General features: G+C 51.9%; 10 protein-coding genes across 10 annotated transcripts; 3 read left to right on the top strand and 7 right to left on the bottom strand.

Moving 5' to 3' along the window:
• Window positions 1-638: 638 nt before the first annotated feature.
• PSV08DRAFT_143534 (heterokaryon incompatibility protein-domain-containing protein) lies at window positions 639-1,730 on the bottom strand (the record flags this gene model as incomplete). The annotated part of the gene is made up of 1 exon (XM_014219776.2): window positions 639-1,730. A coding segment is annotated over one exon (1,092 nt), but the record flags the coding sequence as incomplete, so codon positions are not given.
• Window positions 1,731-2,197: 467 nt separating this feature from the next.
• Window positions 2,198-4,057, bottom strand: PSV08DRAFT_198132 (major facilitator superfamily domain-containing protein; the record flags this gene model as incomplete). The annotated part of the gene is made up of 3 exons (XM_014219777.2): window positions 2,198-2,630; window positions 2,703-3,780; window positions 3,879-4,057. 3 exons carry the CDS (start codon window positions 4,055-4,057, stop codon window positions 2,409-2,411), a joined length of 1,479 nt encoding a protein of 492 aa, XP_014075252.1. The 3' UTR covers window positions 2,198-2,408.
• Window positions 4,058-4,700: 643 nt separating this feature from the next.
• PSV08DRAFT_32350 (uncharacterized protein) lies at window positions 4,701-7,068 on the bottom strand. Its single transcript, XM_066092687.1, has 5 exons — window positions 6,020-7,068; window positions 5,856-5,970; window positions 5,658-5,799; window positions 5,570-5,596; window positions 4,701-5,521 (listed from the first exon to the last, which is right to left on the bottom strand). The coding sequence occupies exons 1-5, from the start codon at window positions 6,944-6,946 to the stop codon at window positions 4,939-4,941; spliced, it is 1,794 nt and encodes a 597-aa protein (XP_065949662.1). The 5' UTR covers window positions 6,947-7,068; the 3' UTR covers window positions 4,701-4,938.
• Window positions 7,069-7,245: 177 nt separating this feature from the next.
• Window positions 7,246-9,914, bottom strand: PSV08DRAFT_218863 (uncharacterized protein). Its single transcript, XM_014219779.1, has 4 exons — window positions 9,634-9,914; window positions 9,025-9,573; window positions 7,679-8,970; window positions 7,246-7,624 (listed from the first exon to the last, which is right to left on the bottom strand). The coding sequence occupies exons 2-4, from the start codon at window positions 9,524-9,526 to the stop codon at window positions 7,577-7,579; spliced, it is 1,842 nt and encodes a 613-aa protein (XP_014075254.1). The 5' UTR covers window positions 9,527-9,573; window positions 9,634-9,914; the 3' UTR covers window positions 7,246-7,576.
• A 1,370-nt stretch (window positions 9,915-11,284) lies between these two features.
• PSV08DRAFT_360378 (Prefoldin beta-like protein) lies at window positions 11,285-11,890 on the bottom strand (the record flags this gene model as incomplete). Its single annotated transcript, XM_066092993.1, has 5 exons — window positions 11,801-11,890; window positions 11,680-11,750; window positions 11,501-11,625; window positions 11,390-11,450; window positions 11,285-11,336 (listed from the first exon to the last, which is right to left on the bottom strand). Exons 1-5 carry the CDS (start codon window positions 11,859-11,861, stop codon window positions 11,286-11,288), a joined length of 369 nt encoding a protein of 122 aa, XP_065949661.1. The 5' UTR covers window positions 11,862-11,890.
• Window positions 11,891-12,031: 141 nt separating this feature from the next.
• On the top strand, window positions 12,032-13,843 carry PSV08DRAFT_408309 (P-loop containing nucleoside triphosphate hydrolase protein). Its single transcript, XM_014219782.2, has 4 exons — window positions 12,032-12,355; window positions 12,407-12,605; window positions 12,660-12,992; window positions 13,047-13,843. Exons 1-4 carry the CDS (start codon window positions 12,247-12,249, stop codon window positions 13,717-13,719), a joined length of 1,314 nt encoding a protein of 437 aa, XP_014075257.1. The 5' UTR covers window positions 12,032-12,246; the 3' UTR covers window positions 13,720-13,843.
• Window positions 13,844-14,118: 275 nt separating this feature from the next.
• On the top strand, window positions 14,119-14,908 carry PSV08DRAFT_279597 (Golgi transport complex subunit 5-domain-containing protein; the record flags this gene model as incomplete). Its single annotated transcript, XM_014219783.2, has 1 exon — window positions 14,119-14,908. A coding segment is annotated over one exon (790 nt), but the record flags the coding sequence as incomplete, so codon positions are not given.
• A 237-nt stretch (window positions 14,909-15,145) lies between these two features.
• PSV08DRAFT_279595 (uncharacterized protein) lies at window positions 15,146-15,569 on the top strand (the record flags this gene model as incomplete). The annotated part of the gene is made up of 1 exon (XM_066092547.1): window positions 15,146-15,569. A coding segment is annotated over exon 1 (236 nt), but the record flags the coding sequence as incomplete, so codon positions are not given.
• Window positions 15,570-16,073: 504 nt separating this feature from the next.
• PSV08DRAFT_279586 (uncharacterized protein) lies at window positions 16,074-16,559 on the bottom strand. The gene has a single exon (XM_066092546.1). It carries the CDS (start codon window positions 16,519-16,521, stop codon window positions 16,132-16,134), a length of 390 nt encoding a protein of 129 aa, XP_065949659.1. The 5' UTR covers window positions 16,522-16,559; the 3' UTR covers window positions 16,074-16,131.
• A 99-nt stretch (window positions 16,560-16,658) lies between these two features.
• Window positions 16,659-18,574, bottom strand: PSV08DRAFT_32333 (P-loop containing nucleoside triphosphate hydrolase protein). The gene is made up of 4 exons (XM_014219784.2): window positions 18,438-18,574; window positions 18,304-18,382; window positions 17,653-18,249; window positions 16,659-17,603 (listed from the first exon to the last, which is right to left on the bottom strand). Exons 1-4 carry the CDS (start codon window positions 18,479-18,481, stop codon window positions 16,797-16,799), a joined length of 1,527 nt encoding a protein of 508 aa, XP_014075259.1. The 5' UTR covers window positions 18,482-18,574; the 3' UTR covers window positions 16,659-16,796.
• Window positions 18,575-19,362: the final 788 nt, after the last annotated feature.

Below are 19,362 nucleotides of genomic sequence, written 5' to 3'. Positions count from 1 at the left end.
ATTGCAACGTGCAGAAAAGGGGAAGATGTGGCTTACCATTCACCAACAAGCTGGTACGTCTTGCTATTCATCTTCGTATTCGTAGCACGAATACACAAAAGGACTTGTCCACCAGGAAAAGCGCAGATCAGATCACCGTCTTGAACAGGTTGGTCGACTATACCCAACGAGTTGTTGTCTGTAACAACCAATGCTCGTCCGCAAAGAGCAGTGAAGAGCGCATCGTTGTAGGATTTGGCGAGACTATCGATACCCGCGATATAATTGCTTGCTTGTGCGGACCATGCCTCCCAGAGTGTATCAGCCTGATATTCACCCAGGATAGTAGCTAAACCCCGGGCTCCATTGAAGCGAATCCTCGAAGCGACGATTGTTCTTCGAAACATGTCCAGCCTAGTGGCTTCATCTAAGCCGATATGGACCCAGCCACGTATCTTCTCTTGCAACAAGTGCAACGTGTCATACACGGATGTGCCCTTGTAGAATTTCTTGGCCGGAAACCTTTCTAGAACTTGCACGCGAGCAAGGGGCACACCAGCAAGTGCTAAAACGTCTTCCTTGATTAGGGCGTGAGTTTTTTCTAATGACCCACAGGCTTTATATCCGTTGGGCCAGAGCAAAATCCTCTTTCCTCGTCGTATTGTCCAATCAGGACACCAGCTCGGCAACATAAGCTGAGAGCGAACATTCCGGTTGTGATGTGACAGAATCTCCAAGGTTCCTGAGTATTCGACGGTGGTCTTGACAACGGCTTGGTAAAGATCCTGGACAGACTGTCCATAATTTGGAGCCAATTCGGGCGTCCGGCCTATGAGTTTGTAAAGGCTGAAAATCTTATCCCGTGGATCTGACGACTGTGAACCTCTGAACTTGTAGAGTATATCTACAGCTTGCTTGCATGGCTGCAAGCCTTTTTGGTATTCTTCTCGCGTGGACCAAAGGTGAAGAATCGACGTAGGCGCGACACGTCGGATTAGGTAGGCTTGTTCTTGTGGAACTATGCTCTTGAATCGATACTCTCTAAGAAGACTGATTGCTTTGGAAAATTCCTCGCCTTGTAAAATGTGTGTGCCACATAGGAAATGGATGTTCGTTGCAACAGCATACTCCTGGATAATCCATGCGCGGCCCCACCACGGTCGTTGCGCCAGTTTCGAGAGGGCGTTCCAAGATGAAGCCAGACTACGATCACCCACCATTTTCGCCATTGTATCGAGATCCGTTGGCTGAAGTTGCGAGATCATGTGTAAGAGATGCAGCGCTCGGCCGCTGTCATCTGATTCATCGCCCAGGAATATCAGAGCCCTCCGACAAAAGGTAAAGACCGCCCACATACGCGGGACTTGGACGCTCTTCTCCTCCGTACTCTTTTGATCGATGCAGAGCGCATCGACCCACAAGAGTCTAGATGATGTCTTGTAACGGAGGCATCGTAATGCGTATTGAAGGTTTGGAGTAACAAGTACAGGTCGACCATCAAGGATGACGGTGTCTGTAGTAGCGGGTGAACCCCAGACATAAGATAATGCTTCATAAGCCCCCAAACTGTTACCCATGGTCGAAACCGATAGACTGCATTGAATCGTAGAATCCCGATCGCCTGGTAAGAGAAGAAGGAGGCGGATTCCCCAGCTTAGATGTTCATCAACATCAGAACCCGATGACGCTGCATCCTGGAGTGGGTGATATAGCTGGGTAGACGGTTCTGGTGCATCCGTGAACTCCGCCATCAGTACTATAAGGGAAACTTGATCGGCTTGCCGAAATACAAGAAGCGTAAGTCCAATGACGTGCTGCGACTAGAAACAAAGAATCGCCCGGCATTCTAGCCTGTAGTAGCGTACTGGGGTAGCAAAGCGAACGGCTCAGGGTTGAACATGGATCGACGCAACAATATAGAGGGGCATCGCTAAATGAACATGTACGCACGCTTTTCCATGAAAATTCGTCGCAATTAGCCGGGTTCCATAAGCGCATGCTGCAATGAATGGTATTTCAGGCCACCTACATATGTGGCATTATCGACAGCGGCTACTACGGCAATTGAATTCGTTTGTATCATACTCGAACGTCAGAAACATTGGTAACATAAGCACCGTACTGCGGCCTGCCTACCATCAATCAGAATTGTCACCTTTTTATGGAAAGAAAGAGAGTTCTCAAAATAATTTTCATCAAGAGATGTCAATGAACAACTACACAGATACATATGTAGTCTTACTATTCTTCGGACACTTTCTCTTATGTACCAAGCCAATTGCTGTATCCTAAGCGTAGATTCATTCACAGAATTATTCCCCATACATCACACACATACACACCACTATACACAGCATTACAGACCCAGTCTTCCTAAAAACTCAAACCCCCACGACATATCCCTTCCTACCGAAAAAAAACACGCACACTTAAATCGTATACCTGAACCTCGGACTATCATCCCCCAACTCTGCAATGTCCTCATCACTCAAACTCTGCACCGCAGCATCCTCATCGCCCCGCTCCCTCTTCGCATTTGCCCTCGAGAAATGAAACCACAAAACACAGTAGCACGTACAAGCGAACCCCACCATGGCCATCGTGATGCCGTGGCCCTTGACGAAGCGGGGTCGATCGGCAGTTGGATAAATCTGTGATAAAGCAAGATTAGCACTTCGAAATCCAAAGACAACACACATGAAAAGAAGGTGAAAAGAACATACAAAAGCACTCATAATCCCCGCACAATTCCCAATACTAAGCTGCAACCCGGTCGCCGTCGTCCTCTTGCCATATCTTGGCAAATTCGTCGGCAACCACGCAAGCGGCAAGCCCACACAAACGTACAGTCCCATAGCCACCAGAAAGCATCCCGCGTAGTGTACTTTGGAGTTTGAATCGCTAATCAGCATCGCGTACCCGACGATACTCACGAGGCCCAGGAGAACACTGTACAAGCCGCGTTTCTGTTGGCGATCGGAAAAGTGCGCAACGACCAGATACGTAACCGCGCCTAGCGCGTAACACGGGATGGTCAGAACCTGCACCATGGCACTGCTGGCCGTCGTATTAATCGAGCGGATAATGGTAGGCAGGAACGTCGAGTAGCCGTAAAGCATGGTATCGGAGCCAAACTGCGCAAAGCAAAAGGTCCACACTTTCCAGTCTTTGAACGCCTTCTTGACGTCGGCCCAGTGGAATTCCGCAGCTTTCTTCGTGTACCCCGTTTGCCGCTTGAGACGGGCGGCGGCAAAGGCTTTTTCCTCAGCGGAGAAGAAATAGGCGGTTTCGGGGGAGTTGGGGAGGACGAACCAGGTGGCGATGCCGAGAATGAGGGTGGGGATGCCTTCGAGAATCATGATCCAGCGCCAGCCGCGCTGGCCGGCGGTGCCGTCCATGTGGCCGATTGCGTAGGCGAGGAGGCCACCGCAGGCACCGGCGAGAGCGGCGGAGACAAATAGGTAGCCGATGCGGAGGGCGAGTTCGCGCTTGGTGTAGAAGAAGGTTAGGTAGACGGCCATGCCGGGGAATAGACCACCTTCAACGGCTCCGAGGAGAAGACGACATGCAATGAGACCGCCGTAGCTCTGTACGATACCAGTGAGGGTTGCGATGATGCCCCAGGCGAGGGTGATGAATGCGATCCACCGCGAGGGCGTAAACTTTTTCAGAACCAGATTTGAAGGGAGTTCCGATAAGATGTAGGTGACGAAGAGAATCGAGACTGCGGTTTGGAACTGCGAGTCGCTCATGTTAAGATCCTCCTGGAGACCGTAGAGACGGGCATTTCCAATGTTGACTCTGGGGTTTTAGTTAGTACGTCGGTGCTGCCAAATCCACGGTTTTTTTTCCTTCAAAGGTCTAGTCTCTTGCAAGCAAGAAAACCTCCTCTAACTCACCTGTCAAGGAAACTGAACAGGTACAACAGCATAACCACTGGGATAATGTAGATATCCAGCTTGCGCACAAGCTTGGCCTCGAAAACAGGATCAATCCCATCCCTCTGGTCAGTAATTTCATCCCCCTTCTTCACACCACCCGGCGTCGCCACATCGTACTGTTTCTCAACGTCGCTCATCGTGTCGTCAGAACCGTCGTGTTGTTTCCTCGGAAGAACCTGAATGACTCGTCGCAAAGTCGCAGTTGCGCTGGATTCTTCTTTTTTTTCTTCGTGGATTGCCGTGCGTTGTCCTGGACCAGCAAAAAGAAGAGAAGAAAAAGAGAAGTTGCTTCTGGTTTCGCAAAATCAACCAAAAACGGGACCCGTCATCGTGTCGTTACCCTGAATGCATTGCCACGAGGGGGAGAAGACGGAAGGCCACTCGTGCTTTAAATCCGTTGGATTATTTCGAACATTGGACGAACAGACGACTTGTGCAGGGACCCACTCTGGAGCGAATTGCAGATCCGCGGTGGGGCTGCGACTTGAATGGTCTGAGGCGCTAGCCCCTTGGAGCATGACGTGAACGGCTTCCTTGCTCATGGCATAGATACGCCCGCTGGGCAACTGATAACGAGCCAGCGGGTGGATGGACTTGCTTGCTTACCAACTCCCGAGGTTGCAGATAATACTCGAATGAAAAATGGGGTTTGGCATGCGTTGGGTTATATTGTGTCCACCCTGCGCAACTGTACGTAATGACCTCATTTATCGGCTGGTCCCTACATTGCATTAGTTTGGAGTAGTAATATGTTGTTTAGCCAATTTGATTTGTCCCTAATTGTCCTGCTGCAATCATGCTGTCAAACCATGAATTGTCACATCGATCTTGCTCGTCCACGGTTGACCTCATAGTTGATCGGTCGTCTTGCGCTGATCACGGCTGGACACTGCTGATCCCGAATTTAGTCGAGTTACACAGCGTTAGCTCGCTCTTCGCCTGTATGCCCGTCTTTCGCCTCATACAGCATGAATACCACAGTTTGAGTAGTATCAATAATATCTGCGACTTTCCATCTTTAGTCCCAACAACTTGGATACCCAAAAGGTGTCGTGCTCAAATCGACAGGAAGCGTGAGACCGGCGTAGATGTCAATCTGAGCTGAAGGATCAACAGGAGATACCAACTCATCGCGCGGTAGTTCGATTTCCGCAGCCACAGGTTCCACCCCCATAGATCCAGCATGCTGGACGCTCGTACCGGAGAAACTCAAGCGCGCAATGGTTCGAACTTCTATTGCCATTATCTTTCCGAGAGGCCAAGTGGACCCCATGGTTTTCAGAAAGCCAATGCTGAGGCTAACGCGGTCGCGCGCTATGGAAAGGGCATGGCCGTCAAGCAGGTATATGCACGCAGCTACCTGTACGGCAGCCATCTGTGCGGTCATGCACGCGGTGAATGGATTATGTTTTTCAAGAGCACAAGGAATTGCGAGTAGCCTCGTTGCAATCTCTGTGGCTTTCAGCACGCGTGCAGTGTGTGCGTTTCGCCCAGCTTTCGGCACGAGCGTAAAGGGCGAGGGCGCTATGAAGCCTCGTGTAGACATTTCACCTGGACAGTAGCCTAGCGACGAGTAAGGCCGATGGATTGTCGACATTACGCTGTCGTCATGTCAGCATGCTCTTAGAAAGGGGAGGGTGGACACTTACATAGCGATAACCATATGCGCCATGAACCTGTGGAAAGAGAAGTATCAGCAAGAGTTCCATTCTTTCAATACAACTGTTCTCCACATACATGATCTCGTCTACCTCGCCGTTGAGACGAAGTGGATCCTTCTTACAGGATGGTAGCAAAGACGTCCAGATAGCAAATTTGGCATCGCAACTCTCAACAAGAGCTTCGTTTATCACAGCGGTTTGGATGAATGTGTTCATGACTAATATGGTCAACATGACGTCCTATGCCAATCCTGCATTTTCGGCTCAAACTTACTGAATGCAACAACCATAGCAGCATCGTACAGGTAGGTCATTGAAGAATATACTACCTCAATCTCTGCGAACTCGCGGAGCTGATACTCGGCCCATGTTGACACGGGAGGGATTTGCTAAACATATTACCACTTCAACAATTCCAAGCATGCCGATATAACGTACCCCAGATTCGTAGTACTCGTCATCACAAGGCAAGTCCACATTGTTTGGCACTGCCAGTAACGAGTGGAAGGGTGTGTTGGTGACTACAGCAAAGTGCTGGTCCGCAATATAGAGCATGTAATAGGTTCTCCTCCATGACTCCTCCAGCACAGCGTCGCCTTCACCATACGTGTGGGCAAAGTCCCTTTCGTTCATAGAAAGTTCTAAGGCAAGGGCAACAGCTGTTTCTAGCCTCTTGCGAGCCTGACTCTTGAGATTGTGGTAAAATTCTGCGAGTGCAAACAGCATCAATGATTGGACGTTGAATGGCGTGCGTTCAAGCGTGGGCGAAGCAAGTGCCTTGAGAGCTGCTTCACGATAAGGCTCTGATGGCACCCAGGGTGCGTAAAACGAGCCGATCCATTGCAAGACGAGCAACAAGACTGATGTGCCATGATTTTCTTTCAGACGCCTGGTTCGTAGATAAGAGTATGGCAAAACGATGGGACACGAAGCCCAGAAGTTTTCGAAATACAGTTCGAGAAGGCGATTGTTGTCAATCTGGAACGTCACATGATTTTGCTGAAGAAGCTGTGATGCGGCGAGGGATAACGTCTCGTCTGTTATGTTGTTCGAAAAGAGATTCGGCGACGACTGAGCGCGTGTTGAGTCTGTTGGTAGGTGCTGGTCGGAACCTTCACTGCTGTGAGAAGCGGGTGTGTTGCGCCGCGCGCTTTCAGCTTCTTGCTGCAATCGTAGCCGTCGTGCTGCAAGGGCTGCTTTATCTAGACCTCCTCTTCGTGACTTCTGGTAAACGCATTCTTTCCCATCACGCTTGCATCTTTTGCACACCGGCTGCTCGGCATCGCACTTGACGTGTCTGTTGCGGCATTGAACACATGCTAGTACAACCCGTTCAATACGCTTTTCGGCTGTTGGTTGGTCCATCAAAGGTCAATGGTGTGACGGAGTAAATGGAAGAATCACTTGGCTGGAGGTGCTGAGGCTGACGTTTTATGCAGTGCAGGGGTGATGTTTCTTGAGTGTTCATATGCTTTAACCAAGTGCTGTTATTGCCAAGTGAAAGGTAGTTGCAAGGCTGACCTGAGTGTCAGATGCCGTCATGGCTGCCTTGTCGGTACCTGTCGGATGACAAGTCGGGGCCGCATTTTTCCAAACAATCTCATCTCGTGTTTATACAAAAGTAGAGACGTGCAATATGCTGAACAAGTGTTTAGATGCTTATGCTGAACACGAATCTTCTTGCAGAAAGCGCGTAATGGCGTGATTAATTTTTGCCGTTGCCCGGCCTCTTCTACCCTAACCTTACAATTGAAAACCACACACTAATACATTTGTACAAAAAAGAAACTGCAGTGGAAGCCAGCCTTCGACATACGATGGGCCAACACAACATCCAAATGGGGTCTCAGAGCATAAAGCATGTCATCGTATGCGTTCCCAGACCCGACGGATTTTGCATCCGTGCCAGCTGGAGGTCGCCGCTTTTCCATCGTATATCTATGTTTTGAGATGAACTCGTTCGCGTGTGCGAGTCCGGAGGTACAGGTCGCGGATCTATCGCAATTTGCCCTGTTCCTGAGCTTCCTTCACCTGCTCGAAAACCTGTAATCTTGCGTTAGCTCCAAGGGCTTATGGAACGAATAGGGCCTTTCATACCTTCAACATCTTCCTACGCGCACCAAGAGCGTTAACTCCGCGCTTCTCCAGACCTTCATCGTCAAGCTCAATGAGCTCCTGCCATTTGAGGTCCTTGAGGTTATCCGTGTACTTGTGCAACCGGAGACTGCGGAGCCAGTTGGGAATATCCGAGAGCAGACCAGGGTCCGTAGGATCTTCCGGGGGCTTGGAGCTGCCGCGGCGACCTCGGGGAGATCGACCACGGTCAATGTTCTCACCGAGGAAGCCGTGGCCGTCGTTGTTGCCTCCGCTACCCAATCCAAACTGAGCAAGGTTAAGTGCACCCATGCCGTTGTTCATCATTCCACCTCCATAGTCAGCAGCTAGGAAACCATTGGCCTGGGGGGACGTGAAGCTACCCATGGCGCCCATACCCATACCCTGGCCCTGCATTGCGAAACCAGGAGAGCTAGGTCGAGATCGGCGGCCGTTCATGGCAGCCAACTGTTGGGCCTGAAGGGCAGCCGCTTGCTGGGGAGTCAAGACCTGGCCCATCTCGTTTGTCATGAGAATGTTTCCATTGCCCATTTGAGGCATACCAGGCGACATAGGGCCGTTGTCTGATGAGCGAGCGCGACGGAACTTGCGCACATCGTCCAACTGAATACGGTTGTTAACAGTAGAGAGTGCAGCAAGCTTCATGGCCGTGGCATTGGCAACCATATCAGCCTGGTTGTTGGACTGGCTAAAGTTGGCGACCATGGGGGTGCTCAGCTGCGACGCCCAGCTGCCACCTGGCTGGTAAGAAGGCGAAAGAAGTGGCATGTTGGAGTTTGCCTCGAGAGCATTCAGAGTAGTAGTCTGCACATTATTGCCATCATTCTGGAGGGGAAGACGAGGGGAGCGAAGACCGGCGGATGGAGGGGGCTGCGAGAACTGGCCCATGGGCTGTTGTTGCTGTTGCTGCTGCTGGCCAGAGGACTTTGGACGGTTCGCGCCTTCGTTCCAGGGAGATGCCGGCGGGGCATTGTTTTCCCTCTTGTTGTCCTCAGGGGCAGAGATGGTGGGAGCTGCCATTGAGCTGCGGTCGCCGACAGTGCTGTTGCGGTTTGACGCGGGTGCAACGCCTACAACATCGGTGAATTCAGCTTTCTGCTTAGCAATAGCTGCAGCCGCATCCGGGAACATGCGGTTGATGGTGGAGGTTTCCAAACCCGAGTTGCGTTTTCCAGCACCCGGGGATGGCGGGGGGCGACCGAGGCCCATAGAATGGCGGTTCTCGCCCGTGTTGAGCTTGCTCATGGCATCGCTCAGTTTCTGCGTCATTGGATCTAGCACATGTCAGGATGGAAAAGCATCGAAAAAAAAGGACTAGAAATTCTCACCCTTTTCTCCAAAGCTAGCAGGTGAAAGTACACCAGACATGGGCACGTTCTTGGACATTTGCTGCAGAACCTGGATAAAGAACCTAATCTGAACTTGGGTTGTCTGCTGCAGGAGAGCGTAGAGAGCAGCGGTCCTCTCCGCTTCGCTAAGAACGCGGAACCACTGCTCGATGGCGCTCAACTCGTCCTTGAAGTCCTGGTCAAGGGTGGCTGTCGCCATCTCCTCAAGCGTGGTCTCATACTGGTCAATGTCTGCAAGCCACTGCTGGGCAGCACGCTCCATCTCGTCTGGATTGCCAGACTGAGTGTTGTTGCGGCCAAAGTAGATCTCGGAGGCGGGGCGAATGCCGCGGTTGGCCAAAGGCGAGGGGAAGCCGCCCAGATCGGCAGAGGCGCGGAGATGGTGGTTTGCACCGAGCGAAGAGCGGGCCTGGGGCGGGCGGAGGGAAGAGGAGCCCTCGGGAGTGCTGTTCCTGTTGGCGGCGATGTGGCTGGCCGACATGATGGCGGTAGTGGTGTACCGTGGCGGGCAGTTGGTGGGTTGAAATTCTGGGCTGACAGTGAGCAGGGCGAATACGAGAGGGTGCGGGCCGTCGAGATGAGACGTACAGTATCGACGGATGCAATTCACCGCCTCGAGGGAGAAGTAATGGATGCACACGAGTGTCTCCTGCAGTCCCAGCTGTGCCTCAAAGGAGAGAGCTCGAGGTGCGAAGTGTCAGGGGAGAGACAGGATCGCGGAAGGGCTGATAGGCGCAGGCGAAGGCGAGGGGAGCGCTGTGCAAGAGGGGACGGGCAAGCAGCGCTATAAGAAGAGAGCGGGTAATATATCCAGCAACAAAGAAGGGAAAAGGTCCGCGATAGGGAGGCAGACCAGCGGAAGAAGGTCACTGCCAGAGGTAAAGAAGGGGACAGTGAACTCTTGTCAGGACTCCAAAAGGCGTTGGTTCGTTAGCGTGCAGCCAATCACGGCACCCTGCGCAAGACTGAAGCAACGGCACGACTGGCCCAGCGCTAGTCCTCAGCTGTTACAGATGATGCGAATGCCTGGTGGAGCCAGGTGGTCTTTGGGAGCCTCCACGGCCATGCTGCAAAAGCTTGTCCGCCTGTCTTTGCCTGCCCGCGCGCCCTGAGGCGAGGGCGCGAGCCTGTGCGTGCGAATCCCCGTATGGTGGCTGTGGCTGTGGGTGTGTGTGTGTTGTATGTACCTAGCAACCAAGTCCATAGCACGCCTCCGCATCCCCGGCACGCCGCCCAACCAACCAGCAAGCATCAGCCACGGCACCATGCCATCGCCGCCTCGACTTCGGGTGCCGGCCAAACACAGTTGCCATGTTGCAAGTACTGGGTGCCTGCTCAGAGATGCCCCGGCTGCTTCTGCTGTCAGTTCCCCCTCGGCATCGCGTGTTTGTGTCCTCCTGCGAAGCATAAGATAAAAATAAAAAAAGGGCACGATTCGCAAGCCTTCTGTAACACGGTGCTGGGCCCTGCCGCGCCCTCCCCCATTGCAATTGGTAACGCCTGCGCGGGGGGGCCCATCAAACGCTCCGGCAAACAAAAGGAAATGCTCCGGACTGGCTGTTCATGCGCCGCCTGCAATAAATGCCTGGCCAGTCTCATGGCTCGAGGAGCCGACTTCCTTCGGCGCCCCCAACAACTACACAACTTGGTCCTTCCGACGACGTCGTATTTTGTTATTGCAGGAGCACTCGCCTAGGTCAAAAGACCCGACACGGCTTATCCTACCCGCTGCTTGCCTGCTCCGGGGGTCCCGGCAAATGCCACCCACCTGCACCCAGCATTCGGCCTGACCACGTGCATGATTCGAGTCGTGCCAAAAGAAGCGTCGACTTGTGCAAAAATCGATAAATCCTTATATATTGACATCAGATGCTTTGCAGTACGCATAGATCCCCAGGGCAACCACGGCTTGGCCTTCATAGCTGGCACTCCTAGTTGTGTGTACTAGATATTCCCCATCAAGCTCCTGTCCATGTAGCCAGACGGTCGTGCCTATGCCACGCTTCGACACTGACATCTTTCTCATCAATTCATTTCCCAGGCCATTCGCAAGGGACATGCTGTTGCGCTTGTGCGCGTCAGCGGTCAGGGCTTAGAGTTTGGAGTTTATATGAAGCCCGAGTCGTCAGCATCAGTCTTGGCTTTGGTCCTTCACGACAATGTAGCGTAGGCGGCAGGAACCAAGCAAGTCAAATGAATTGGGTATCTCATTGATTTCTCTCGTTTTGTAGCAAATCTTCTTATGACGCTGCTGCTTGTGATTGCTGCGCCCCCGTCTGGATCTGGATAATCTAGTCGGCAAGTCAGCTTGCCTACCCTGGATATCAGCATCGAACCGACGCACCTCGCCCTTGATCTTCTCGCTGTTTTCCTGTATATCCTGGATCTGCTTCTCAATGTCCTTGCTGTTGCCTGTCAATATCACGGCTCCTCACGAATAGCGAGTCGGACTCACATCTGCTTGTCAATGAATTCCAGACGTCCATTCACTGCCATGACTGCCTCTGTCTTGTCCTGCTTCAATAGCACCGGGCCAATCTGCTTGTAGATGTTGGCATCGTCGTCGAGAATGTCGAATTCCTGTAGTATAGCGTCTCAGCCTATGTCGGAAATGTGTGCATCTTGATCGACTACCTTCTTGACGGTGCTGTTCTCCTGTTGTTGCGACTCAAGTTTTTGGCGTGCCTCAACTTTGATTCCGAGATCTATTCCGATGTTAACAGTCACTTTACTATAGCTGGCAACAATTGCTTACCCGCTTGGAGGCTTTGATACTTTTCGGAAAGTTCCTGCAGCTTCCTTTGTACTTCTGCCATGGTGTTTGTGATGCTGAGTAAGGCTTGACTGAGAGTTTGGTTGCATGCTCCCAGGTCGCAGGTGGGAGAACAAACTTTCCCAAAGCGGTTAGAAGCAACGCGGGGCGGGCTAGGTGCCTTGGCTATGGCCATAGGCTATGGCAACTTGACGGTCTCCTCGACGCCCGCTGCCTGCGACAACAACCTACCATAAGCAATCCCTCGCCAAAGTTACTCTGTAGAGTGCCGCAAAACAGTCTCGGGACCTCATACCATCCGCCGTGTTCGCCCAAGCACACCGTCTTCAACGGCTCGTGTGTGCCCCGCCTGCCTGCTCTCATCTGTACACAAACGCGCCCACCCACAACAACGTATTTGAGCACGGTTCACGCCCACGGTACAAGCCATGAGCAATGCGGATTTCCTCGGTCGGGCCATCGAAACGGTCAAAAAGGCCATTGAGACTGATACAGCGGGCGAATATGAGAAGGCCTACCAGCTATACTACAGCGCGTGTTAGTGACACAGAACACAGCCTGAGGCTTTCGCATACTGATGAGTACCAGTGGAGCTCTTTATGCTCGCTCTGAAATGGGAGAAGAATCAAAAGTCCAAGGAAATGATCCGTGGCAAGGTCGCCGAATATATGGAGCGCGCCGAAAAGCTCAAGCAGCACCTGAATCAAAACGATGCCTCGAATCGCAAGAAACCAGCAGCCATGGGTTCGAATGGCAAGGCAGCAGGCGGTAGTGGCAAGGGTGGAGGGTATATACCGCCGCAAATACAACACTAAAGTATCGTCATGCTAACATGTGACAGTGACGATGACGAAGGCGAACAGGACGCTGATTCCAAGAAGCTCCGCGGTGCGCTTGCGGGCGCTATTCTCTCCGAGAAACCTAACATTCGGTGGGAGGATGTCGCTGGTCTCGAAGCAGCAAAAGAAGCACTCAAGGAGGCTGTCATTCTACCCATCAAGTTTCCACATCTCTTTACCGGAAAGAGACAACCATGGAAAGGTATATTGCTGTATGGACCACCTGGCACCGGCAAGAGTTACCTGGCCAAGGCTGTTGCGACCGAAGCGAATAGTACCTTTTTCAGTGTGTCCAGTTCGGATCTTGTAAGCAAGTGGATGGGTGAATCAGAACGGCAAGTCACAATGGCTCTCATTATACAGGGCGCGCATGACTAACATATCTTCAGCCTCGTCAAGCAACTCTTCGGTATGGCACGCGAGAACAAGCCCTCAATTATCTTCATAGACGAGATTGATGCTCTCTGTGGTCCCCGTGGAGAAGGCGAGTCAGAGGCATCAAGACGTATCAAAACCGAGTTGCTGGTACAAATGGACGGTGTAGGCAAAGACTCGAAAGGCGTGCTCATTCTTGGAGCAACAAACATCCCATGGCAGCTCGACTCGGCTATCCGACGACGATTCCAACGACGAGTACACATTAGCTTACCGGATCTTCCTGCGCGCATGAAGATGTTTGAACTTGCGGTCGGAAACACACCCTGCGAACTGAATCAAGCAGACTACAGGAAGCTGGCAGAGCTCAGTGAGGGATATTCTGGTTCCGATATTTCTATTGCAGTACAGGACGCGCTCATGCAGCCTGTACGTCTGATTCAGACGGCAACCCACTACAAACCCGTCGAAGTTGATGGACAAACGAAATGGACGCCCTGTTCTCCTGGCGACCCACAGGCGCATGAGAAATCATGGACAGATCTCGATGGCGACCAGTTGCTCGAGCCACCTCTCAAGGTCAAGGACTTTATCAAGGCCATCAAGGCTTCAAGACCGACGGTTAGTGGTGAGGATCTGCAACGCAGTGCTGAGTGGACCAAGGAGTTTGGAAGTGAAGGTGCTTAATGCAACGTTTTTTTTTACGGAATGAAGGGCGGTGCTGTATACCTTGGAGGCGCTTTTGGTGTTCATGTCCCTTTTTAGCATAGCGATTTCAATGTGTCAAATCAATGGATACGGTACCCACGTCAAAGCGCTTGTACAACTTTAGATGAGCATGTCCCGATTGAGCATTTGCTGTAAGAATTTGAGATTAGTCAATTTCCAGGTGAGATCCGAGCTTGGGAGAGGTCGGAGTATTGAGGTCAAGCGATTGGCTACTTGGTTCGCATGGTGATGCTGGGTAGTTTGGACGTGATACCGAGAGCACCAGCACGCTAAGATAAGCACCCTGTCGCAGCTCTCTCACCAGCAAGCCAATTCATTCCATTGCGCCCGGCACGGGACTCGCCCTTAGCTGCCGCCATGTCCAAAGACGACGCCGAACCCTCGTACATTGACTATGAAGCCTTTCTCGACCCAGACTTTTCGGCAACGTCCTTTGCCAACACACTCGTCCTCTCGACCAACAACCCCTCCGACACCCCGCTAGACCTGTCGACACCGTTGTCGCGCGTTCTTTTCGATGTCCAGGAAGTCGACACGCACATTGACACGCTTACGACCAAGTCGGCATTGCCGCTGCTGGAGCACACGCGCGAACATGCAGACTCGAGTGCGCGCATCCTGCACGAGGTGGAAGGCCAGGTTGCCAGTCTGACCGAGTCGTACCGCACGCTAGAAAAAGAAGTCATTGAGCGGTACGAAGTCGCTGCCCAGGTCCAACTCACCGCCGAACGACTATGCGAGACGGTCAAGCTGGGGCGCGCAGTAGCCCGTTGTCTGATGCTCGGCCGCCAACTCGAAGTCCGCATGGCAGAGCTGGGCGGCGTAGGCAGTGCAAAGAAGGAAGACCACCGAGCCATGGTGCGCTCTACCGACACCATTCTCTCCCTCCGTCAAATCCTTTCTGCCTCGAAACCAGGAGAAGAAGGCGAAGGTCTCGACCGCATCAACGCAATCAACACTCTAAAAGCCGAACTCGTAAACCCAGGTGAACGCAGCATCGCCTCGCGCGCCAACCAAGTAATCAAGGAATTCTCAATGTCCTCGTTACTCTCCTCCTCTGCTACCGCTTCCTCCGCATCCACCTTTTCGCAGAACGAAGACACAAAAGCCCGCACGACGTCCGCTCTACAGACGCTCTACTTGCTCTCCCCCTTACCATCATCATCATCATCATCACCATCTTCCACAAAACCCTTCGAGCCAAGCCTCATGCTCACCGCACTCCAAGAACACGTCCAAACCCAACTCAAATCCTCGCTTGCCTCGCTCGCCCGCGCTCTAGCTCAACTCCCGTCCCTCGACCGCGCACTGCTCGAGATATCGGCACGGTGCCAGAATATAGTTGCGCTGCAGTCGCTTTTGGAGTCGATAAAGACGCCGGTGCATCCTCTCCTCTCCTCTTCTTCTTCTTCGTCGTCGTCAGTACAGCAACAACAACAACAACAACAACAACAACAACAGACGAACCTATTACAACCCTTACTCCAAGCGCTGGATACGTCCTCCCTTCCTAGCTATTTCTGGCGTACACTGGCGTCCAATATGGCGCCGAGAGTGCAGGATTTGATGAATAGAGGCGGAGTGTCTGCGCGGACGCTGAAGAGTAACAAGGACAAGGTTAGGGAGTTGGTGCGGGAGTGTGTGAATCGGGGGAGTCAGTTTCCTGGGAATAGTAATTTGGCAAAGGATGCAACAGGAGGTAATAGTAGTAGTAATACGACAGTGACTTGGGAGAGAGAGGCTGCTGTCATGGTGAGTAGTATCGTTGGGCAGATTAAATAAGAAGAGGCTATAGAAGTCACGGAGGTCAAAAAAAGAAAAGAAACTAACAACGTAGAATTGAGGGAAGAGAGATTTGCATTGGAAAAGTTGTAGAGACTAGCTTTGAGCTCATCTAGATACCATGTCAGGTAATCATTGTTGCTTCGTCGCTCTCAATAGCAGCCATACCATGACGCCAGTCGCCATGCTCGTAATCCCATCTTTTCCAGCCGGGCCCCCAAAAAGGTTTTTCTTAATTTTACTGTTATGTATCTTATAAATATGAGTTTTGATGTTTTTTCTTTCTACGGGGCATAGTCTTCCGAGATCCACGTTATAGTTGTGTTCGCAGAAAACATACGTTGATTCATACAGTATGTCCACAATACGACATACCGACTCCAACGCAGTTTGGAGACAACTCCCAGACTAGTCCGGTTCTCCCGCTGGCAATGCCAACAAGAAGATGACCAACTTTGAAATGAGCCAATTCGTAGCGCTCGTTAGATGCAATTCCTAGAGGAGGGAGAGGAACTGCAGAATTTCCATAACAAATGACATGTAAGTCAACATGTAACGTATCGGGTCGGATCGAGTGTAGAGGTGTGCTCAGCCTTGGACAAAGAGTATGTGTCCAGGGCCGATGATGTTAAAAGGATGTGGTGGGGAGAAGAGGCCTGTAGCAAGAGATGGGCTACAGATATCCAGTAGGCATCGAAAATAGGGCAGGGTCGAACAAAAGACGATCGTACTAACTGTAATCCTGGATGAAGAAAGGATCCGAGCTTTTGGAAAGACTATACCAACCGCCGATGGTGATGAGTAGAGAACGAAAATGAGGATGAAGGAAAAACTAGATGATGCAGTAGGCGAAAACCGTTGAGATGTACCGTCGGCAAGGCGGAGACAAAGCGTCTCAAGAAAGTAAGTCGGCAAGACCAGCCGACCGACAATAAGCAGAAAACAGTTACGACCCAGGCAACCCTTGATATAGTACATAGAAGATGGTCCAGATCGTTAAAACCGTATTGCGCCAATGATCCGATTCGCAGTACCTGGTAAGGAAAAGTCCAGGTGTCCCGTATCGTGTCGTCAGCGGCTGCTTGCATAATTGCATACAAATGAAAAACGCCAGAATATGTATGTGCAAATGACATCGCCAAGTGCTTTGCGGCCCCCGAGCAGGAAGAAGTTGCGACACGGGAAAATATACCAGTTGTTGAAACCAAAAGACTACTCAGATGGCCAAGTCCCGCTAGAAGCGGCAGCCGGCCTTACGAGGCCTGTGGTGGGTTTGCAGGCTGCGGTCTAGGATTCCGCTGAGTGTTCTGGCCATTCTGTTGACGGTTTTGCTGGTTCTGTGGAGGTCCTCGGCGTTGTCCCTGGAAGCCACCGCCACCGCCACGTCCACCGCGGAAGCCGCCACGGGCGTTGGGGTTTCCGCGTGCAGCGCCTTCTTGCTCTTGTTGCTGAATCTGGGCAGGAGCACGCGGTTGGTTGGACATGGGACGGGGGATCGACTCGGGCGACTCGTAGACGTAAAGGTTCTTCTCAATGACCTGGGGAATGGGCTGAATCTCAGTACCAAGCTCTTGTTCGATCCTATACAGGTTGAAACGGTCTTCCCAGTTGATCAGGTTAATAGCCAGACCCAGATGTCCGAAACGACCAGAACGACCAATACGATGCAGATACGTCTCTGCGTTCTTGGGAAAGTCAAAGTTGATGACAACGTTGACTGCCTGGATATCGATACCACGGGTGAGCAAGTCGGAGCATACAAGGTTTCGGCATACACCATTACGGAAGTCGTGGAAAACGCGGTTACGGTTGTGCTGGAGCATGCGAGCATGCGAGTAGAAACACGAGTAGCCGAGTTCGGTAATCTTCTTAGCGAGAAGCTCGACTCGGTTCGTAGAGTTACAGAAGATGATGGACTGGTTGATCTGGAGCTTGTTGAAGAGGGTGTTCAAGCAGTGAACCTTCTGCTTCTCTTCAACAAAAGCGTAGTACTGTGTGATACCGCGAAGTGTAAGCTCGTCCATTAGGTTGATCTCGTACGGGGAGTTCATGTGCTTGTCCTGGGCTGTGTCAGTAGGACCGTGATAGTTGGAGCATCATGAAACGTACCTTGAAGCTCTTGACAACAATGGGGAACGTGGCACTGAAAAGCATGACCTGTCTGTCCTTGGGGTGGAAGCCAAGCAACTGCTCCACGACCGGGGTGAACTCAGGGGAAAGGAGCTTGTCGGCCTCATCCATGACAAAGGTCTGGCAAGCTGAAAGGTCTGCTACGCCCTTGCCAGCCAAATCCAGAATCCTGCCTGGTGTTCCAACAATGATATGGACAGGATCGTTTAGCCGTATGATGTCGTCTTTAAGGCCCGTACCACCGGTCGAGACCATGACATTGATTCCAAGGTGTTTTCCCAGCTGCTTGCATACCTGGGAGGTTTGTAGGGCGAGTTCTCGGGTGGGTACGAGGATGAGGGCTTGTGTCTTTGGGCTCTTGGGGTTTACGCGCTCGAGGGTGGGGATGACAAAGGCGGCAGTCTTTCCGGTGCCGTTCTTCGCTCGTGCAAGGATGTCTCGGCCGGTAAGTGCTACAGGGATGGTCTCTTCTTGAATGGGCGATGGCTTCTCGAAGCCAGCCTCAAAGATGCCCATCATCAACTCGCGCTTGATAAAGAAGTCTTCGAACTCAAGTCCCTTGGTAGCGGTAACATCCTACGCGCGTGTTAATATGATTTCCCCAGCATTGCATGTGCGAGCATGCCGTACCTCTGTTTGTGGTCGCGCATCTTTTACGGGCGCGTTCAGTCCAGCCTTCCAATTGGCCTCTCCTGACGGTGTGGCATCGCTAGACGTGTCAGCGCGCGTGCTTGCAGCCTTTCACTCACTCTCGGCCGACTCACCTCAGCTGCGTTGCCGCTAGTTGGTTCGTGATTTCTGAAGTCATTGTGTATGTGTAGAGTCCACCAGAGGGTGGGGTCGCTGATCAAGACGTCAAGGTTCGCAAGTTACGAATGAAGCACGGGCTGAAGTGGGGGGCTTTCAAGTGGAAGCTCGTATCGTGTATGCCGACGAGAGTGGGGGTCGGCAAGCTAGAGAAGTGATCGGGCCTCGTGACTGATAGAGACGTGAATTCAGATGTTTGGTGGTGCGTTTGCTGCGTCGAGGAAGCCGAATGAACCCCGAGAGAGATAGTCGCAGTGTTGGTGTTTCGCTTGTACGTGGTGCGAATGGTGATGTGTAGGTGCAGGTAAAGGTTCGCGCGAGTAGTGCTGCGAGTATTCGGAGGCAATGAGAGCCTTTGGAGGTTGAGCGCAAGAGCGGGAGTGCAATTTTGGGTGGGCGAGGGGTGGTTTGTGTGGTGGTGGTGTAGCTGAGCGGGCCGCTTTATGCAAGAAGGAACTTGAAGATGGGGGAGGGCAACGGTCCGTGCGTGCTTGTCATTGGGCTTTCTGACGTCGCTGCCTTGACTGTGACAAGCTTTGTAGATCAAATCCTTATTTCACTTGCATTTCAATTCATTCCTTACAGCCTTTCTGTCTAGGCTGCTTCACTGGGTGTGGCCTCGTGTACGATAGTAGCATTGGACAGACTCACCGGTTTCCTGCGCAACGCCGTATCTGGATTAGACCAATATTGCATTTCCTCTGATATACCAAAACGCACGTGAGCAAGATGTCTATGAATTTTTTCTATGAAGCACAGTCTAATGTTTGCGATAGAAAGTACGATAGAAACCTTGAAGTTTCTAAAAAGACTGCATCTACCTAGGGGAGCATCAACACCAAGTATCTGGACTTTGCCATCTGAACCGCTTCTCTAACTGGA

Source organism: Bipolaris maydis (assembly GCF_028858645.1).
Source record: "Bipolaris maydis strain C4 unplaced genomic scaffold PSV08scaffold_3, whole genome shotgun sequence".
NCBI classification, from domain to species: Eukaryota; Fungi; Ascomycota; class Dothideomycetes; order Pleosporales; family Pleosporaceae; genus Bipolaris; species Bipolaris maydis.
The sequence above is the reverse complement of the archived record's forward strand: the minus strand, read 5'-3'. Positions and strand labels throughout refer to the sequence as shown.

Excerpts from the sequence above, each read along its gene's own strand:
- PSV08DRAFT_32350 (XM_066092687.1), bottom strand. The coding sequence starts at position 6,946 with ATGGACCAACCAACAGCCGAAAAGCGTATTGAACGGGTTGTACTAGCA. Across the intron at positions 5,971-6,019 it reads ACGAGTACTACGAATCTGGG|CAAATCCCTCCCGTGTCAAC; the intron begins GTACGTTATATC and ends TAATATGTTTAG. Across the intron at positions 5,522-5,569 it reads GCGCATATGGTTATCGCTAT|CGTAATGTCGACAATCCATC; the intron begins GTAAGTGTCCAC and ends ACATGACGACAG.
- PSV08DRAFT_218863 (XM_014219779.1), bottom strand. The coding sequence starts at position 9,526 with ATGTCGGCCAGCCACATCGCCGCCAACAGGAACAGCACTCCCGAGGGC. Across the intron at positions 8,971-9,024 it reads TGCTAGCTTTGGAGAAAAGG|ATCCAATGACGCAGAAACTG; the intron begins GTGAGAATTTCT and ends GACATGTGCTAG. Across the intron at positions 7,625-7,678 it reads CGCGTAGGAAGATGTTGAAG|GTTTTCGAGCAGGTGAAGGA; the intron begins GTATGAAAGGCC and ends GCAAGATTACAG.
- PSV08DRAFT_408309 (XM_014219782.2), top strand. The coding sequence starts at position 12,247 with ATGAGCAATGCGGATTTCCTCGGTCGGGCCATCGAAACGGTCAAAAAG. Across the intron at positions 12,606-12,659 it reads GGTAGTGGCAAGGGTGGAGG|TGACGATGACGAAGGCGAAC; the intron begins GTATATACCGCC and ends AACATGTGACAG. Across the intron at positions 12,993-13,046 it reads TGGATGGGTGAATCAGAACG|CCTCGTCAAGCAACTCTTCG; the intron begins GCAAGTCACAAT and ends ACATATCTTCAG.
- PSV08DRAFT_279586 (XM_066092546.1), bottom strand. The coding sequence starts at position 16,521 with ATGTACTATATCAAGGGTTGCCTGGGTCGTAACTGTTTTCTGCTTATT.
- PSV08DRAFT_32333 (XM_014219784.2), bottom strand. The coding sequence starts at position 18,481 with ATGACTTCAGAAATCACGAACCAACTAGCGGCAACGCAGCTGAG. Across the intron at positions 18,250-18,303 it reads ATGCGCGACCACAAACAGAG|GATGTTACCGCTACCAAGGG; the intron begins GTACGGCATGCT and ends ACACGCGCGTAG. Across the intron at positions 17,604-17,652 it reads TTGTTGTCAAGAGCTTCAAG|GACAAGCACATGAACTCCCC; the intron begins GTACGTTTCATG and ends GACACAGCCCAG.